Here is a 14,264-nt window from a genome sequence, read left to right as displayed (position 1 = left end):
CCACAGCTCAGGAACACATCACAGGCTTTGCCACATAACATAACATCACATGATTCTTAGATATTTTGAGGCCAACAAAAAGCTCACTAATTCATACTAATGGAGAGAAATGATGACATGTCGAAATTTGGAATATTTTTCTAGAACCAGTTTCGCCACTCTCCAAGATTTTTTTAAGCACGTTATTTAGTGACTTGGAAGTACTGCTTAACAAAACAATGCTTCTGAGCTACTTGGATGAATAGGAAAAGAATCATTACTCGCTATTATTAAAGTATAATTTTCAGAAAGGCAAAAATCTTAACTTTAATGCAACTATGAAATGAATACATGCCAGTGATTTTATCCAACTAATTATTTAATGAAGGAACCAGTGAAGTGTTAAAACCAGTTCAAAGTACGTTTAGGAAACTAGATTTCATTGGGTGATTTATCAAGGAATGTTAGGATAAGATTATTGGTTTAGGGGTGCCTGGGTGGCTCAGTGGGTTAAGCCTCTGCTTTCGGCTCAAGTCATAATCTGAGGGTCCTGGGATGGAGCCCTACATCAGGCTCTCTGCTCAGCAGGGAGCCTGCTCTCCCCGCCCCACCCCACTCTGGCTTCCTCTCTGCCTACTTGTGATTTCTGTCTGTCAAATAAATAAATAAAATCTTTAAAAAAAATTATTGGTTTAGATACAAAATGGATCAGTGTCCAGCAGGAAAATAAACTGTTAAGGATTGTGTTTTCCACTGGACAGAAATTATTTGCATCTCTGTTGGACAAAAATTGTACAAGTTAACCTCTGCCCCCAAATAGCCCATAGACAGAAAATCAACTCAGCATTGCTTTGAAAGAAACCCCAGTAATTTCCTCTTCTTATTTCCAAGTTCAAAAACTAATTTTTCTGACCCGATGTGTCAAATGTAAACGAGCACTATTTGGAATGTTTACTATATTAAAGCTTCTCCATTTAAAATGTTGCTTACACTGTTAAATTCTATAACTATTTCCCATTTTAAAAGATATTGCAAAAAGAGAAACCCAGGCAACGTCCAAACAGCTACAAATTCTGAATAAATAAGCTTTTATTTTCTGTATGAGTATAAATGCCCATTCCTCCTGAGAACAATCCATTAAGATTTTTTTTTTTTTCCTACAGCACATTTTCATTGCAGGTAATCTCTAGAATTATTTGTCTGTAGAGCTGGTCTTTCGGGTTAAAATTCAAGGAAAAGGGCAACTTGGCTGACTCAGAAAAGCATGCTATTCTTCATTTCAGGGCTGTGAGTTCAAGCCCTGCATTAGGCATAGAGCTCACTTTAAAAAAAAAAGAAGAAGAAGAAGACTGAAGTTAATTAATTAATTAATTAAAGGAAAGATTTTTGCCTTAGAAACATTGGCATTAATGTAGTTTCCTATTACAATATTCCTATCTTTTAGTTTTCTTTCAAGATAACGGACACCCCTTTACACTTAACAATACTCAAAAGTTTTTGAATTTCTACTCTAACAGAATCTTCTCAGTCTCTGACTCAAACCAGAAGTTGGAAAAGAAAGGAAGAAATTAGGAACAAAGGACCCAGATGTTGGCGTAGCAGGCCCTGTTAACATCTATCTGCACTCAGTTTGCATGGTGTCATGAGATTCCCCAGAGACAGAAAGAGCAATGAGTTTCTCTTTCAAATTATTTTTTTAAGGATGATAACATTTATAAAATTAAGGAGGTGTTCGAGACTAAAGATTGAGGAGAGGGGCGCCTGGGTGGCTTAGTGGGTTAAAGCCTCTGCCTTCGGCTCAGGTCGTGATTTCAGGGTCCAGGTCCCGGTCCAGAGCCCCGCATCAGGCTCTCTGCTCAGCAGGGAGCCTGCTTCCCCTCTCTCTCTGCCTGCCTCTCTGTGTCCTTGTGACTTCTCTCTGTCAAATAAATAAATTAAATCTTAAAAAAAAAAAGATTGAGGAGAGGAAAAACAATAATTTTCCAGCCAAACCCATTATAAACTCATATTGCCATGTTCTTTCCTTATTACCATAAATCTTGCCTCCTTCGATAGACTTTCCCTCCCTCCATATTTCTGCCCTTCCTGCTATCATTTTGGGTTTATTGTGTAGCTTTCTCTTCCGTCCTCTCTGATCTTTCCTTCTCTTCTCTTCCCTACCCCCTCACACTCCATCCCCAGGCATCCACTTGGTGTCGGTGGTCCTGAGATGATTTGATCTCCTCCCCGACGGAAGCACCAAGCATGCCTAGTACATATAATAGATGCTCCATAAATTTCCGTTGCGTAAATTGATGAATGTGCATAAAATTAAGTTCATCACCGCGGAGCAGTGGTTCTCAGACTTGGCTGCGCAGCAGAATCACCTGGAGCACTTGCTCCGACATGGTGTCCCCAGGCTCGGCTCAGAGCTCCTGAGTTGGCAGGCCCGAGAGTCTGTAATTCTGTCCCATTCCCATGACGCCAAGGCTGCCCGGCTGAGGACCACGCTCTGAGAATCTGCACCTCTTGGGAGTCTTTGCTCTTGCTAGGGGTTCAGTGGGTAAGCTGCCTGTCCGAACCCCCCTCTAGCTGATCCTCCTTCTTTTGATGGTGACATTACATGCGTGAGGACTTGAAATACATTTGCCCATTTGAAAATGTAAGGGGAAAGAACTTTACTCTGTTGGCCCCACAGATGACTGCAATACCTGTAAACCTAACCATTTCAGCCTACTAACTACAGCTCCTTAACTACCTTTCGGCCTCTGAAGTGGCTCCCACGTCCTTGGACAGACTCTGTAGGATGATTTGGGGATTCAGAAAACATGATCACTGCGACCTATGGTTAGGGTCTAGAAACCAGGTAACCCAGGTTCTTTCTATTAAGACACACCTTGTCCTTCCATGTGACCTCTACTTAAAAGCTTCAGGCTGGTTCTAACCAAAGGCAAACATCTGCCTTGTCAGGGAACGAAACCTATCTTTCTGCTGTTTTGCTTTATTTTCAAACATTCGCCTTTTCCCCATGTACTCACACACCACCTCTTAGCTGACTTTCAGAAGGTGATTTCTTCAAGCTGACTTATGCTTTCCTTAAAACTTGACATCTGTACAAGAAGGAAAATACGTGGGGGGGGGACTAGTTGTGTATAGAGAGCCATGCTTATTCTGAAAATGGTAAAGAATCCATCAGCCGCCTTTGAGTGACAGTATTAAATGGATTGCAAATTGCTGTTTTCATTAGAAGGATTACGCAAAATTAAAAGAAAAAAAAACCCAGAAAACCTAGATTCAGAAGAATGCCTTTTCTTGATTCCATTCCAGCTTCGCTAGGTTTTCTAGCCTACTCTCAACGCTTGCCTCACTGTCCCTGTTCACTCAAGTTACCAAATAGCGTCCATAAAAATACCTGACCACCAGGGAGAAGGGTCCGGGGTGGGGAGGGAGGTGGTCTGTCCTTCCCAGGGAGATCGCCTTCCACGATCTCAACTAAATGCCTGATGTGAGTAACTGACCCTCGTATGTTCAAACAGATGTATTATCTAATGAAAGAATTCACATTAGAAAAGGAACTCTTTCATTTAAAAAGAGCGTAGAGGGGCTCCTCGGTGGCTCAGTCGGTTGAGCATCTGACTCTTGGTTTTGGCTCAGGCCATGATCTCACGGTCCTGAGATTGAGCCCCAGGTCTGGCTCCATGCTGAGCATGGGTCTGCTTGAGGTTTTCTCCCCCTCCCCCAGCTTCCCCTTCTGCTCCTTCCCCTACTCTCATGCTCTCACTTTCTCTCTCTTTCTCTCTCTCTCTTTCTAAGATAAATAAGTAAAATGTTTTTTAAAAAGATAATAAAATCTCTTTAAATAGTTTGTTTGCCAATCCAACATGACCAGAGGGGTGAAAGTAAAAGTTGAAATGTACTAATCAGAAAGTAATATAAAACACATGTGAAATTTGCTTACAGAGGAATCCCACCAACACGAAAGATCAGAAGCAGCTAATATTACACCAAAAGCACAAACACTTTCATACATCATAAGAAAACTCATTTCCTTATTTCATATAGTTACATTTTTCTTTCTGGACACATCCAGTTTAGGTTAATCTTAGGATTCACTCCTATTACCTAAACACAGCTCAGCGGTATAGTAGTAAGTGTCCTATTATTTCTCTGTAACAGGGAAAGCTGACACTGGCATTTTTTCTTCTAGTGTCTAGGAAAATCCTCATTCTTGTGCAAAGTGAAAATTAACTTTTCGTGTGCAGATAAAATTAGGCTGCTTGAGAGGGACTGTCCTTTGTGTATAAAGTATGTTATTTGGGTTCCAAATAAAAATTTGCAATAGCATACTCTCTGAATAAGACAGATTGAAAAGTCTGGAAAAAGTAACAAGACCAGAAGAGACCCCTGGAGCGGTTTGAAATTTCAGTCTTCCTTTTATGCTTCTAAATCATGGGCCGTTCGTTTCGAAACCAATGGTAAAAGAATCAGGTGCAGCTTTGTTCCACATTAGCAATGAGACAACATCAAACAGTTTAATATGCCCGTGTCTGGTGTGCTTTCGAAGTGGTAACAGTGCAGAAAATGTTTACCTGCTCCCTATTTTGTTTTTCTCCTTGCACTCAGAACTAGCTGCCTTTACAATGATCCAGAAATGTCTTCCATGGAGAAGGAGTAAGAATTCACCATCCATAACATCTGTGTGGTGACTGGTAGCCTTGTATGGCTGGGCTCTGAAAGAAAACAAAAATACACCAAGGATTGGGTAAACTCTGTTCAGATGTTCGGCTCTCAGGTTCTCTACTTCTCACATCAGAACCTTACAAGAGAAGTGTGCCAGCTTCACACCGTCTCTTTCATGATCACTATTACATTCCTTAAAGACAGCTTAAATCTAGTTGGCATTCCATTTTCTAATCCAAAAATGAGCAGAAAAGGAATATTAGAGCCAGATGTGAGAGCATTTGGGCAGGAGGAATGCAACTCAGCTTTCTGAATTACATCATCTATTTTAATTACTGAAAGTTGGCCCTTCCTTTTGAACTTCCTATTTTGGCGGAGGGGGAGAAGAGGTCCTTGTTTGGAAAATTCCAGGAGACAGTGGAGTCTGGATGAAGCTTTAGGAATGAGCTAGTCCAGGTGGCCTCATCCTGGGAGAAATGGAAATCAAACACGTAGTGAGTGCTGACCCCTAGCCCAGGTCTGTGTGAAAAGCCTCAGGCATGTTACCTGACTTTTAGCCTCAAGCCTAGGAGGTACATTTTACAGCTGTGGAAAGAGTGGCGTAGAGAGATGATCGGACCTGTCCCACGTTTTACAGTTGTAAAAATGTCCCAGAGCTGGGAATTGGAGTCTGTAGTTCCAGAGCCAGTGGTTTTGAAATCTGAGAGAGGTGGTCATCCTTCTGGAATGGCTGTGCAGCCTCTGATCTAACTTCGGTTAGACTGGAGAAGGACAAACTTAGTTACCTAAGGGAACAGACATGTCAGTTTCAGGGATTGAAGTGTGCTCCTCCCAGGGAACCTTGCCCTCCAACCGAGGGCTGCTGACCCCATCTGAGTTGTGGAGAATTGAACGCAGTCCTTCCCCGGGAATTCAGGAGGGGCAGAGATGGGACTTAAACATGTCCGCTACTGTGTTGTGTTCTCTTTGGACCTCCTTTCCCTCAAGGTCCGAAGCAAGGATGGAAAATCATAGGGCAGCCCCTCTGCGGGGGCTGCGACGACCTGACAGTTTAAGGCAGTTTATGGACCAAAAGCCCAGAGAGAAGGTCCCCACAAAAGAGTAAAGAACGAAGGCCGTAAGGGGACCTTTGGAAATCTCACAGCTATTTTTCTGAAGGTTTCACCTGTCCCACCTCTTTGAGATGAAGGCAACAGTTGCTTCAAGCAAACTGCCACACCCAAGTTCTGCAACGCGAAAACAGCCCCTTTGGCCACCTTCATTTGTCCGCAAATTTCCTCTCCCTCCGCAAAACAGCGCCCCCTAGAGCAGAGTCCTAAGCCTGCAGCTCACCCGCCGCGCGGAGGGCTTGTCGCTCACCGGTCCAGGCTGTGACATCTGCGGGCTTACCCACTCCTCCGCCTGTCCTGTGTGTTCGGCTCCTTGTTTGTATGTAGGGCTCATGGGGTTGCGGGGAGGGCAAAGCACTGCTTTCTGTTTGGGTTCGTGGCAGGGCGGGGCACGGGGGAGGGAGGGGATGCTGCAAAGGATAATGTTACTTCCCACTTCTTAGAACAGACTCCACCTCGCTTCCGTTTTCTGCAGCCCTGTCTTTCCCAAGCCCTTATCGGGCACCTGATCCCAGCGCAAAGGAGGAGATCCAGGCTGGGGGGCAAGAGTGGCCGAGAAGTTCTTACTCTCACTTCTAGCCCTGGATTTCTGGCTTTCGTTAGTATAAGAATAAGGGGCTTCATTTACCTTTGGCTCCTGCGTGGAAGCATTTTACCCCTTCTGTAGCGAATATATGGAATGGACGACCTGTAAAGGCTGTTTCAAGCAGCTCAGTCAAGCCAAGATTCAAATGAAATGCGGCCCTCTCCTCTCCCTTTAGAGAAAGTTGGCGAAGTTACGCCTATACCCCATCTGCCTACAGAAAACACAAGTGTCTGTGTTGAACATTTGACAATATTGTTGGATACTTTGTGAGGAACCTCGTTTGACACATCTGAGAAGCCAAAACGGCCTGTAGTTTCAATGTCTCCCTGGAAAGTTGCTTATAGAAGTCTCAGCCCCCCTGCCCACAAGGGAGGAATATTCCTTTTGTATTGTAATTCTGATTCAAGGTAAAATTTTTCCCCCAAAGCCTTCTGTTTTCAAAAATATCTCCAGGTGCTTGTCTCCTCCCCTTTCAAGTTTGGATTTTATTTGTCTGTTCGTGTCCTAAAACTTATGTATGCTTTTAAGATATTTTTACATAAATAAAAAGTGTATCCGATCCGGGGGATGTGGTACTGTTTGGAGAAGCTTCAATTAGGAGGATTGCTGGTACTTTCATTGGTCCCACAGGACAACTGGTGTCTCCAAAATTAATCATCATGTGGTTTCCTGTGTTTACTCAAAAATCGTCCATTTTTTACTATCTCTGGCTTCTTCCATAAACTGCGTAAATAGGTTTTTGTGTTCCAGCTTTTTGTTTACCAAGAGTTGAAGGGATACATTTCTAGAACCCAAGAAGGTTTACCAGAAAGTCAGCGTGGGGGTGCCTGGCTGACTCAGTGAAGCATGTGACCCTTGATTTTGAGATCGTGAGTTCAAGCCCCACAATAGATGTGGAGATTACTTAAAAATAAAATCTTAAAAAAAAAAAAGTGGAAAACGAGGTATTTCAGAACAGGCATCCTGGTGTAAGTGTTCTGTTTGTTTGTTCTTGGATTTTTATCAGGGCCCCTTTCAAAAATACCCTGAGCTACTACCGCTAGTATTCTGCAGCAACTAAAGTTCCCACTCCTCCTTACAATTGAAAACACTTGAGACTGAATCCTTAGCAAGGCTTGAGAGTGGTAGGAGTACTCTATCTTACAGATACAGACATAGACATTTAGGCAAGATAGGTAACTCAGCCAAGGCCCCACTCTAATAAGTGGTAGCATTGAGGGCATTTCAAAGGAAAGCCATTTTGCACTCCTATACCCTAAACGGGCAGGCAGCCTGGGTTACCAGTGGTTTTATTGCAAAGCTGCACGAAGGAACCCATCAGCTGCTACAGATCCCACCAGCAAAACACAGGAGACTGTGCCGTGTGCAGACGGAAGGGCCAGGAAGTCCAGTCCCCGCGAAATCCACAGATATTTCCCATATCACCCCTTTCAAAGGGTGTTTTTCTTTGTTCATGGCTGAAATTCTTCTTTGGAGCATCCTGGCCGGAGCTTGCTTCTCTGGTAGGTTCCAGGAAGTTGTGACAGGCTCCCTAACAGGCAGTAGAGAGTGGCCCCAGGAGGTCTTCAAGTTTTTTTCTAGATAATTGGGAACCCACAAGACTTTCTTAAAAACAACCTTATCTTCGGTTATAAGAATCCATCTCAATCAAGTAGGCTAACCCCTTTCAAACAAATTCTTTGGCTCTAGAAAGCATTGTGGTTTGATTTTTATTTGGTGTTTTGTTTGGGGGGTTTTGGGTTTTGTTTTATTTTTTGTTGGGTTTGTTTCATTGTTGACCCCTTTCGTGCAATGCAGCACTTATCAGATGTTATTTACTTCAGGCAGATGGCGGATTTGCCCCACAAGAGAAGGCCGTTTACTAGAAAATAGGTAGATCCCTTATTCCCCAAATGCAATAATGTTCCCTAGTCCACTTCAGAAATGAGCCCTCACACGTGTCTGTTACCTCCCTAGATCATTTCAAGAGGCGTAAAATGCTTCCAGAAACAGCTTTGTAAAAAAATAAACAGATTCCACATTTTAGAGAAAGCCTTGACAACGGGGGTTGTGGGGGGAGGTTGTGACTTACCAGGTTCTTCTGGCATAAGAGACTTGCATGATTTATTTTCAGTAAGTCCTTTGAGGGGAAAAAAAAAAAAAACCAAACACCTGTCACTCCAAATCATCCCTAAATGTTTCGTATTGAGTTTCTCATTGTTTTCTTCCTTTTCTTCCCTCCTAAGTATTGACCTGAAGCTAAAAGGAAAGCCCTAGTTGGCCGGGCGTGGAAGAAGAGGATTCTCTCCTGCTTCACGATTCTGCTGTAGCCCATCCACCCGGAGGACGTGGGGCGGATGCTGCTACTTTCCACTTTGCACTACCTGGTGCCATTCTAAATTTCTAAGGGGAAAAAACAGTAAGGGAATTTGTTTACTCTTCACGTATTTTATGAAATTGTGTGTATTTTCCTATTTTGCCAGTTACGTGCCTCAAAAATTTCAGTTGAACCCTAGCAAGACAATAGGACCTTCCGTTCCAATATCCTGTTAACCCTTGGTGCGCTGTATCTCCTCTCTTAGACTGGTCTTGACCGATCAGATACCTTCTGTCCGCTCTTAATCATGAGCGGGTTCATTTCCGGAGATTAGCTGGATTTCTCCTTGGTGATCATTTTAGGTTTAAAACACCTGGGGCTTGGCACTCCCCAGGCAAGTTGTCCCCCATGGAACTCCGCCTTTAAAACCCTTGGCTCGCTTAACTCGGCTGTAACCAGATTCAGGTGTGAAGTCACCATCAGCTGAGTGTACCCCCTTGGGTCTTGCCCCATGAATCGTCTCTAACGTCTCAAAGGGACCCAGGTTTTCTAATTCACATCAGGTTTATTTTAGTTATCAAATCAGGCGTCGTGTTTTCTGTGAATTGGCCTTCTTAAAAATCATCATTTCTCCTACAAACGTTGAAGATCTCGACGCTGAGAAGCTTGAGGAGTGATGGTGGCGTTTTTCACTTGCTCTCTGTGCTTCACGCTGTCAGCTTGGTTAAAAATGTTCCACTGGGCGTGCGGAGGACTCGAGTGCCCGGTGGTCTGCTCAGAAATCATTATTTGGGAACCTTCATTTTTCTCAAGTTCTCTCTCACGGGCGTTACAAAAAGCAGTCTGCTTTCAGTCACTTTCAACTGATCGGAGGTGTAACATGAAATAGGAGTGTGGCCTCTCATTTGCAAAATTCCTCTGCGTAGTCTTCACGCGCCCTTTAAAATACCAACGTGTTTTCAGACCCGCGGGCCTCTAGCAGAGGGGCTGGCAAAGGCCTGGGCAAATGGAGCACACCACCTGTTTCCACATGGCCTTCTCATTAAGAATGGCTTTCACATTGGGGTCGAAAAACATTTTTTTAATATTTTACAAGACATGAAAATTACTCAGATTTCAGTATCCCTGGAAACAGGGCCGCACGAATTGGTGCCCAAACTCTCTGGGGCTACTTTTTCCTCTAGCAGCCGCAGAGCCGAGCAGAGACAGCAGACCATGAGGCCCACAAAGCCGGAACTATTTCCTCTCTAAAGAGTTAGACCAGGATTCCCCCCCCCCCCCATGGGCTGCAGTGGTGGCTACATCCAGGAGAGCCGTCCGGGGCACTTGTCCTGGGCGTCCTGCACTTTCAAATGCCTTGAGGTAGACCTCTTTGTACAGGTGATGGAATGTGGCTGCCACCATTCACTTCATGTCTGCCTCCCACCCACCTTCCAGACGTGCGCGCACACACGCAGGTCAGCGCTCCTTCCTCCACAAGCCATACTTACCCGAGTTCCCCTCCGTGTCCCTTTCAGCCAAGCATCTTGTGGAACTGTGTTCTTTTGGGTATCCTCCCTTCTGACCTCTGTCTTGTCCAATAGAAAAGCCCTCGAGCATATGCTCTGTCTGTGCCCAGCTCCACCCTTGGAAGCCCACATTATGCGTCTCCTGGAGCTCAGTGTTGACATAAGACCAGTGACCTAATATTTGGTACGTTCACCCCTGGACTGCTGTTGGCCTAGCACGGTTACTGACAATGCTCCCTTTTGCTCAGCCGTGTCCCATTTTGGAGAATGAATTAAGTAGCACCCCTAACCACAGAAAGGCATGAAGAAGGCAGGGTTGTGTTTAGTTGGTGCAATCCTGAGGACACAGAGCTCCTCACAGGGGAGTCTTGTTGTAGTCAACCAGACACAGCAACGGTCTCACCATTCACATTTCGCTTGAGCTTGTCTTCGCCTGTTCATGGAGAACTACTCAGGTGGTCTTCTCTTGGAAGCTTCATCTTCCTACATGGAAATCGTGAACCTCTCTCCCAGTCACTGATTTTGTTCAGGCTGTTCCGTGGGCTGCACCGCCGTTCCGATAGGCATCTGCCATTTTAGTCTCTTAAAAAGATGCATTAAGTGCACGTGCTAGAGAAAAGCCACTCTGTAGATTCTGTCCAAGTAAGTAGAATTCTAGAAGAATCCTGAACAACGAATCCCTAGGCAGATAGGTAGACAGATGTAAACACTCACATCAGTAGCTAGCTAGCTGTTGCATTCTGAGCATTCTTGCTTTGGTGCTGACTTCTGGGGATGGTTTTGCACTTTTCCTATAGGTTTGTAGGTCAGGGAACCGAGGGCTTTCGGGGCAAATCCCAAGGGGGCAACTGCTGTCTGCGTAGGTCCTTGATTCACAAAGAACATAAATCTACTCAGAAGCTACCATCAAGGAGAGAAAGAGGGTGTCAGGGCAATTGCCGGGGGTGGGGGAAAGTCCTGAAGTTCCTCACTGAAGCCATACAATGTTTTGTGGGGTCACCTCCTGAGACAGGCTCCGACATGTGTGAGAAGTCACTACTCTAAGCTTTCGTGTTACTAAGCTGTCATTTTCAGTATTTGGTTACAGCATCACGTTTACGCCTCCTCTAATCACAATGCCTCCGTAGTCTGCTCCCTTAGACACATTTAGATGTGCACAAACTAATCTTTTCTATATTTGAAAGTTTTTCTACCATATATCAGATTGCTCAGAATAAAGTATCTATTAGAGTCTGTTTTGGTAAATAAATAAATAAGTTATCCCTAAATAGCGTGGATTCATAATATAAAGATATGTAAAAACACCATATTAAAAAATTATATATATATATATATATATATATATCTATATAGCCTCTCTGTATGACTCAGAAATAAAAACTGATTCCGCAAGTCACGGGCTTTCTTTTCTCTGTGTCAGCGAGAGTCTTTCTCTAGCTTTGCTTCTGCCGAAGACCATGTGGCTGTCAGTACAGCTTGGCACTTGGTCCTTCAGGACAGGACTAATTTTGGCTTTCGTGGTTCCTTGATTTGTGTCCATTTCTCCTTTCTCTCTCCTTGGCCTTTGGGGGCATGCATTTATTTTAAAGTCAAAGTACATTAAATGGCATTTAAGTTTTAGTTTTGGGTCCCCCCACCCTGCCAGCCACACACACACACACACACACACACACACACACACTCTTCGACAGCCTTCAGGCAAAATCAAACTTGGGAATTAGCCCTGTGCCTTAAAAAAAAAAAAAAATCTAATAAACAAATGTATTCCTCTGCCTCTCCAAGAGGGTTTGGAGTAATCAAATGAGCAGCTGCTCTACAGGAAGTGAGACTTTGCATGTTCTCATGATCCAGGAATGAGTCACCATCCCGATGAGTGGATACTGTCCTCTACCCAGTGAAGGTAAGAAGGACGAGGAGATAGAGACGTGACTATCGTCTCAAAATGAAAGGCATGTTGCTGGAACGTTAACTGTTCTATTCGTCTCCCCCTTTTCCCTAACTAAGGGAGTGGGAACTAGGGACCAGCTAGGAGTCCAGCACTGAGGGAGAGGATGAGTAGAAATGTGGTGAGTATGCTCGGTGACACTCTACAGCTGGTCAAAAGCAACAAACTCCATATCCATAGAGCCACACTAATAGGGTAGAGTGGAGAAAGGAAGAACAACTCAATACAACTCAAAAAACTCAATAAGGCCTTTATGTAACACCAACGATACATATTCTGCAAGATGCATGCCTGTGTCGGGATTTAGCACACTCATTGGAGAACAGAGTGGCGCTAGGAGGAGGGATCCAGGATGAAGTTGGGAGCCTCGTTAAAAACCAAAATCAAAAAGAGTATATTATGGGCTGAAGTGGAGAGCAAATAAAATAAAATCTTAAGCTTTCAGACCCCGGTCACAGAAAAGCTGTGTCAAGGCACGCCGCGTCTCCTAAGGGCTGCTTCTTCTGCAGCTTCTCTTGCAGTTGCACCATCTCCCTGCGTAGGCTGCGTCTTTGTGCTTGTCGAGAGCCACCCCGGGTTTCATCGCCCTGTAGGACCACAGAGAGTTTAACTGAGCTGGAACCTTTTGGTTGTACATACCACTCCTCACCCTGCTATGGGCTTTACAGAGCAAAGAGACTATTGTGTGAGGCTAATCTTTCTCTGGAGTTACACTCACGTTCATCCGAAATAAGTCTCTTGGGCCAGCCAAATTATTTCTTTGCCATATATGATCATTTTAACTTAGATGGAAGACACTCATCACTGCCAACTCCTATCTCTCTGGCCTTACCCCTTGTAAGAGACTTCCACCCCTGATGCTTGATCATGACCTCCTCGTGAAAGTCTTCCACTGTCGATCGGTGAACTAAATTCCCATTTTTCGCCTGTCTTTGTTCTCTCTTGCTGCCAAACAAATTATACTCGGTTCTCCTTATTTGGGGTAGTTCTGTCCTATAAAGTCACTGGGAACGCTGAATTAGCGAATGCTGACCCACTGCTCCTCACAGGGTTAGGTTCCTGCGAGCCACTGATCGTGTTGTTTCTGTGAACTGATAACACAACCTTGTTCAGTGTGTGTTACTGCATCATACACTTTAATGTATATTGTTGCTTCATTAACATCAAATTCACGGTCAACAGCCTGGATGTAACTCATGCCTGAATGAAGCTTATCTGGTATGTGAATTTTCTCCACACGGAGACATTCCTGTGTTTAGGAACAGTAGCGTTTCTGTTTTATGCTTGGGAACCGTTTTAAACAGTGAAATCAACAAAAATCACGAAAATGCACAAAACATGGCACTAAATTGAGCATAAAAAGGACACACTTGTTTACTGTATGAGACCGAAACAAGAAGCAGAACCTTACCTTGTTTGACCTCAGCTGGGAGCGTGCACATCGGGCAACCCAAAGTTTTCACTATTCTGCATATGTCCACAAATAACCATGAAAGCACCATGAGTCTTGATTTTGAGGTTACACATAAATCTGAGTGAGGAGGTAAACTTGCAGTGTGGAATCCTTGAATAATGAACATTCACTGTATGCCAAAATTCAGCGACCCAAAACAACAGTTTCTGTGGATTAGAAATCCAGATACGTCTTAGCTGGCCCTCCATGCCCAAGTCCCACAAGCTGCAATCACAGTATGGACCCAAGGCTCAGGCAAGGTTCAACTGGGACCGAATCTGCTTCCAATTTCATTCACATGGTTGTGGGCAGGGTTCAGTTCCTCCAGCGCTCTTGGACTAAGGCCTTCATCCCTTGATGGGTGATAACTGGAAGCTGCCCTTAGTTTTTCGACTCCTGGACCTTTACAATATGGCCACTTGCTTCATTGAATCCAACAAGGATCTGCCCACAAGATGGAAGTTATCATTGTTTGTAACTAATCACCTAAGTGATGTCGTGTCACTTTTGCTGTATTCTATTGTTTAGACAAGTTACTAGATCCAGCCCACACCCAAGGGGAGAGCATGACACAAGGGTATGAATACAAAGAGGAGAGATCATTGGATACCATCTTAGAAGTTGCCTATTGTATCCCTCAAGCCTGCTGCAATGCCTCTTTGATTTCCTCTGTCTCTTTTCATCTACAAGTAATTATATTTCTCAATCTTTTCCTTTTCTTCCTTTTTT

At 44.1% G+C, this 14,264-nt stretch overlaps 1 protein-coding gene across 5 annotated transcripts in view; it reads left to right on the top strand.

Annotated features, from left to right (window-relative positions):
* PRUNE2 (prune homolog 2 with BCH domain) overlaps positions 1-11,529 on the top strand; it is a 261,380-nt gene extending 249,851 nt beyond the window's left edge. For 3 of the 5 annotated variants that reach the window (XM_047699658.1, XM_047699659.1, XM_047699657.1), the window contains 2 exons: positions 4,582-4,629; positions 8,559-11,529. In XM_047699658.1, the coding sequence (XP_047555614.1) occupies positions 4,582-4,629; positions 8,559-8,589 (79 nt within the window). In that variant the 3' untranslated portion in view covers positions 8,590-11,529. The remainder of the gene's footprint in view (positions 1-4,581; positions 4,630-8,558) is intronic. The other 2 variants (XM_047699662.1, XM_047699660.1) reach the window with 1 other exon arrangement.
* The last annotated feature ends 2,735 nt before the right edge of the window (positions 11,530-14,264 follow it).

Source organism: Lutra lutra, chromosome 13, assembly GCF_902655055.1.
Source record: "Lutra lutra chromosome 13, mLutLut1.2, whole genome shotgun sequence".
In the NCBI taxonomy this organism is placed as follows: Eukaryota; Metazoa; Chordata; class Mammalia; order Carnivora; family Mustelidae; genus Lutra; species Lutra lutra.
Note: the sequence above shows the minus strand (reverse complement) of the source record. Positions and strands in the feature narration are given on the sequence as shown.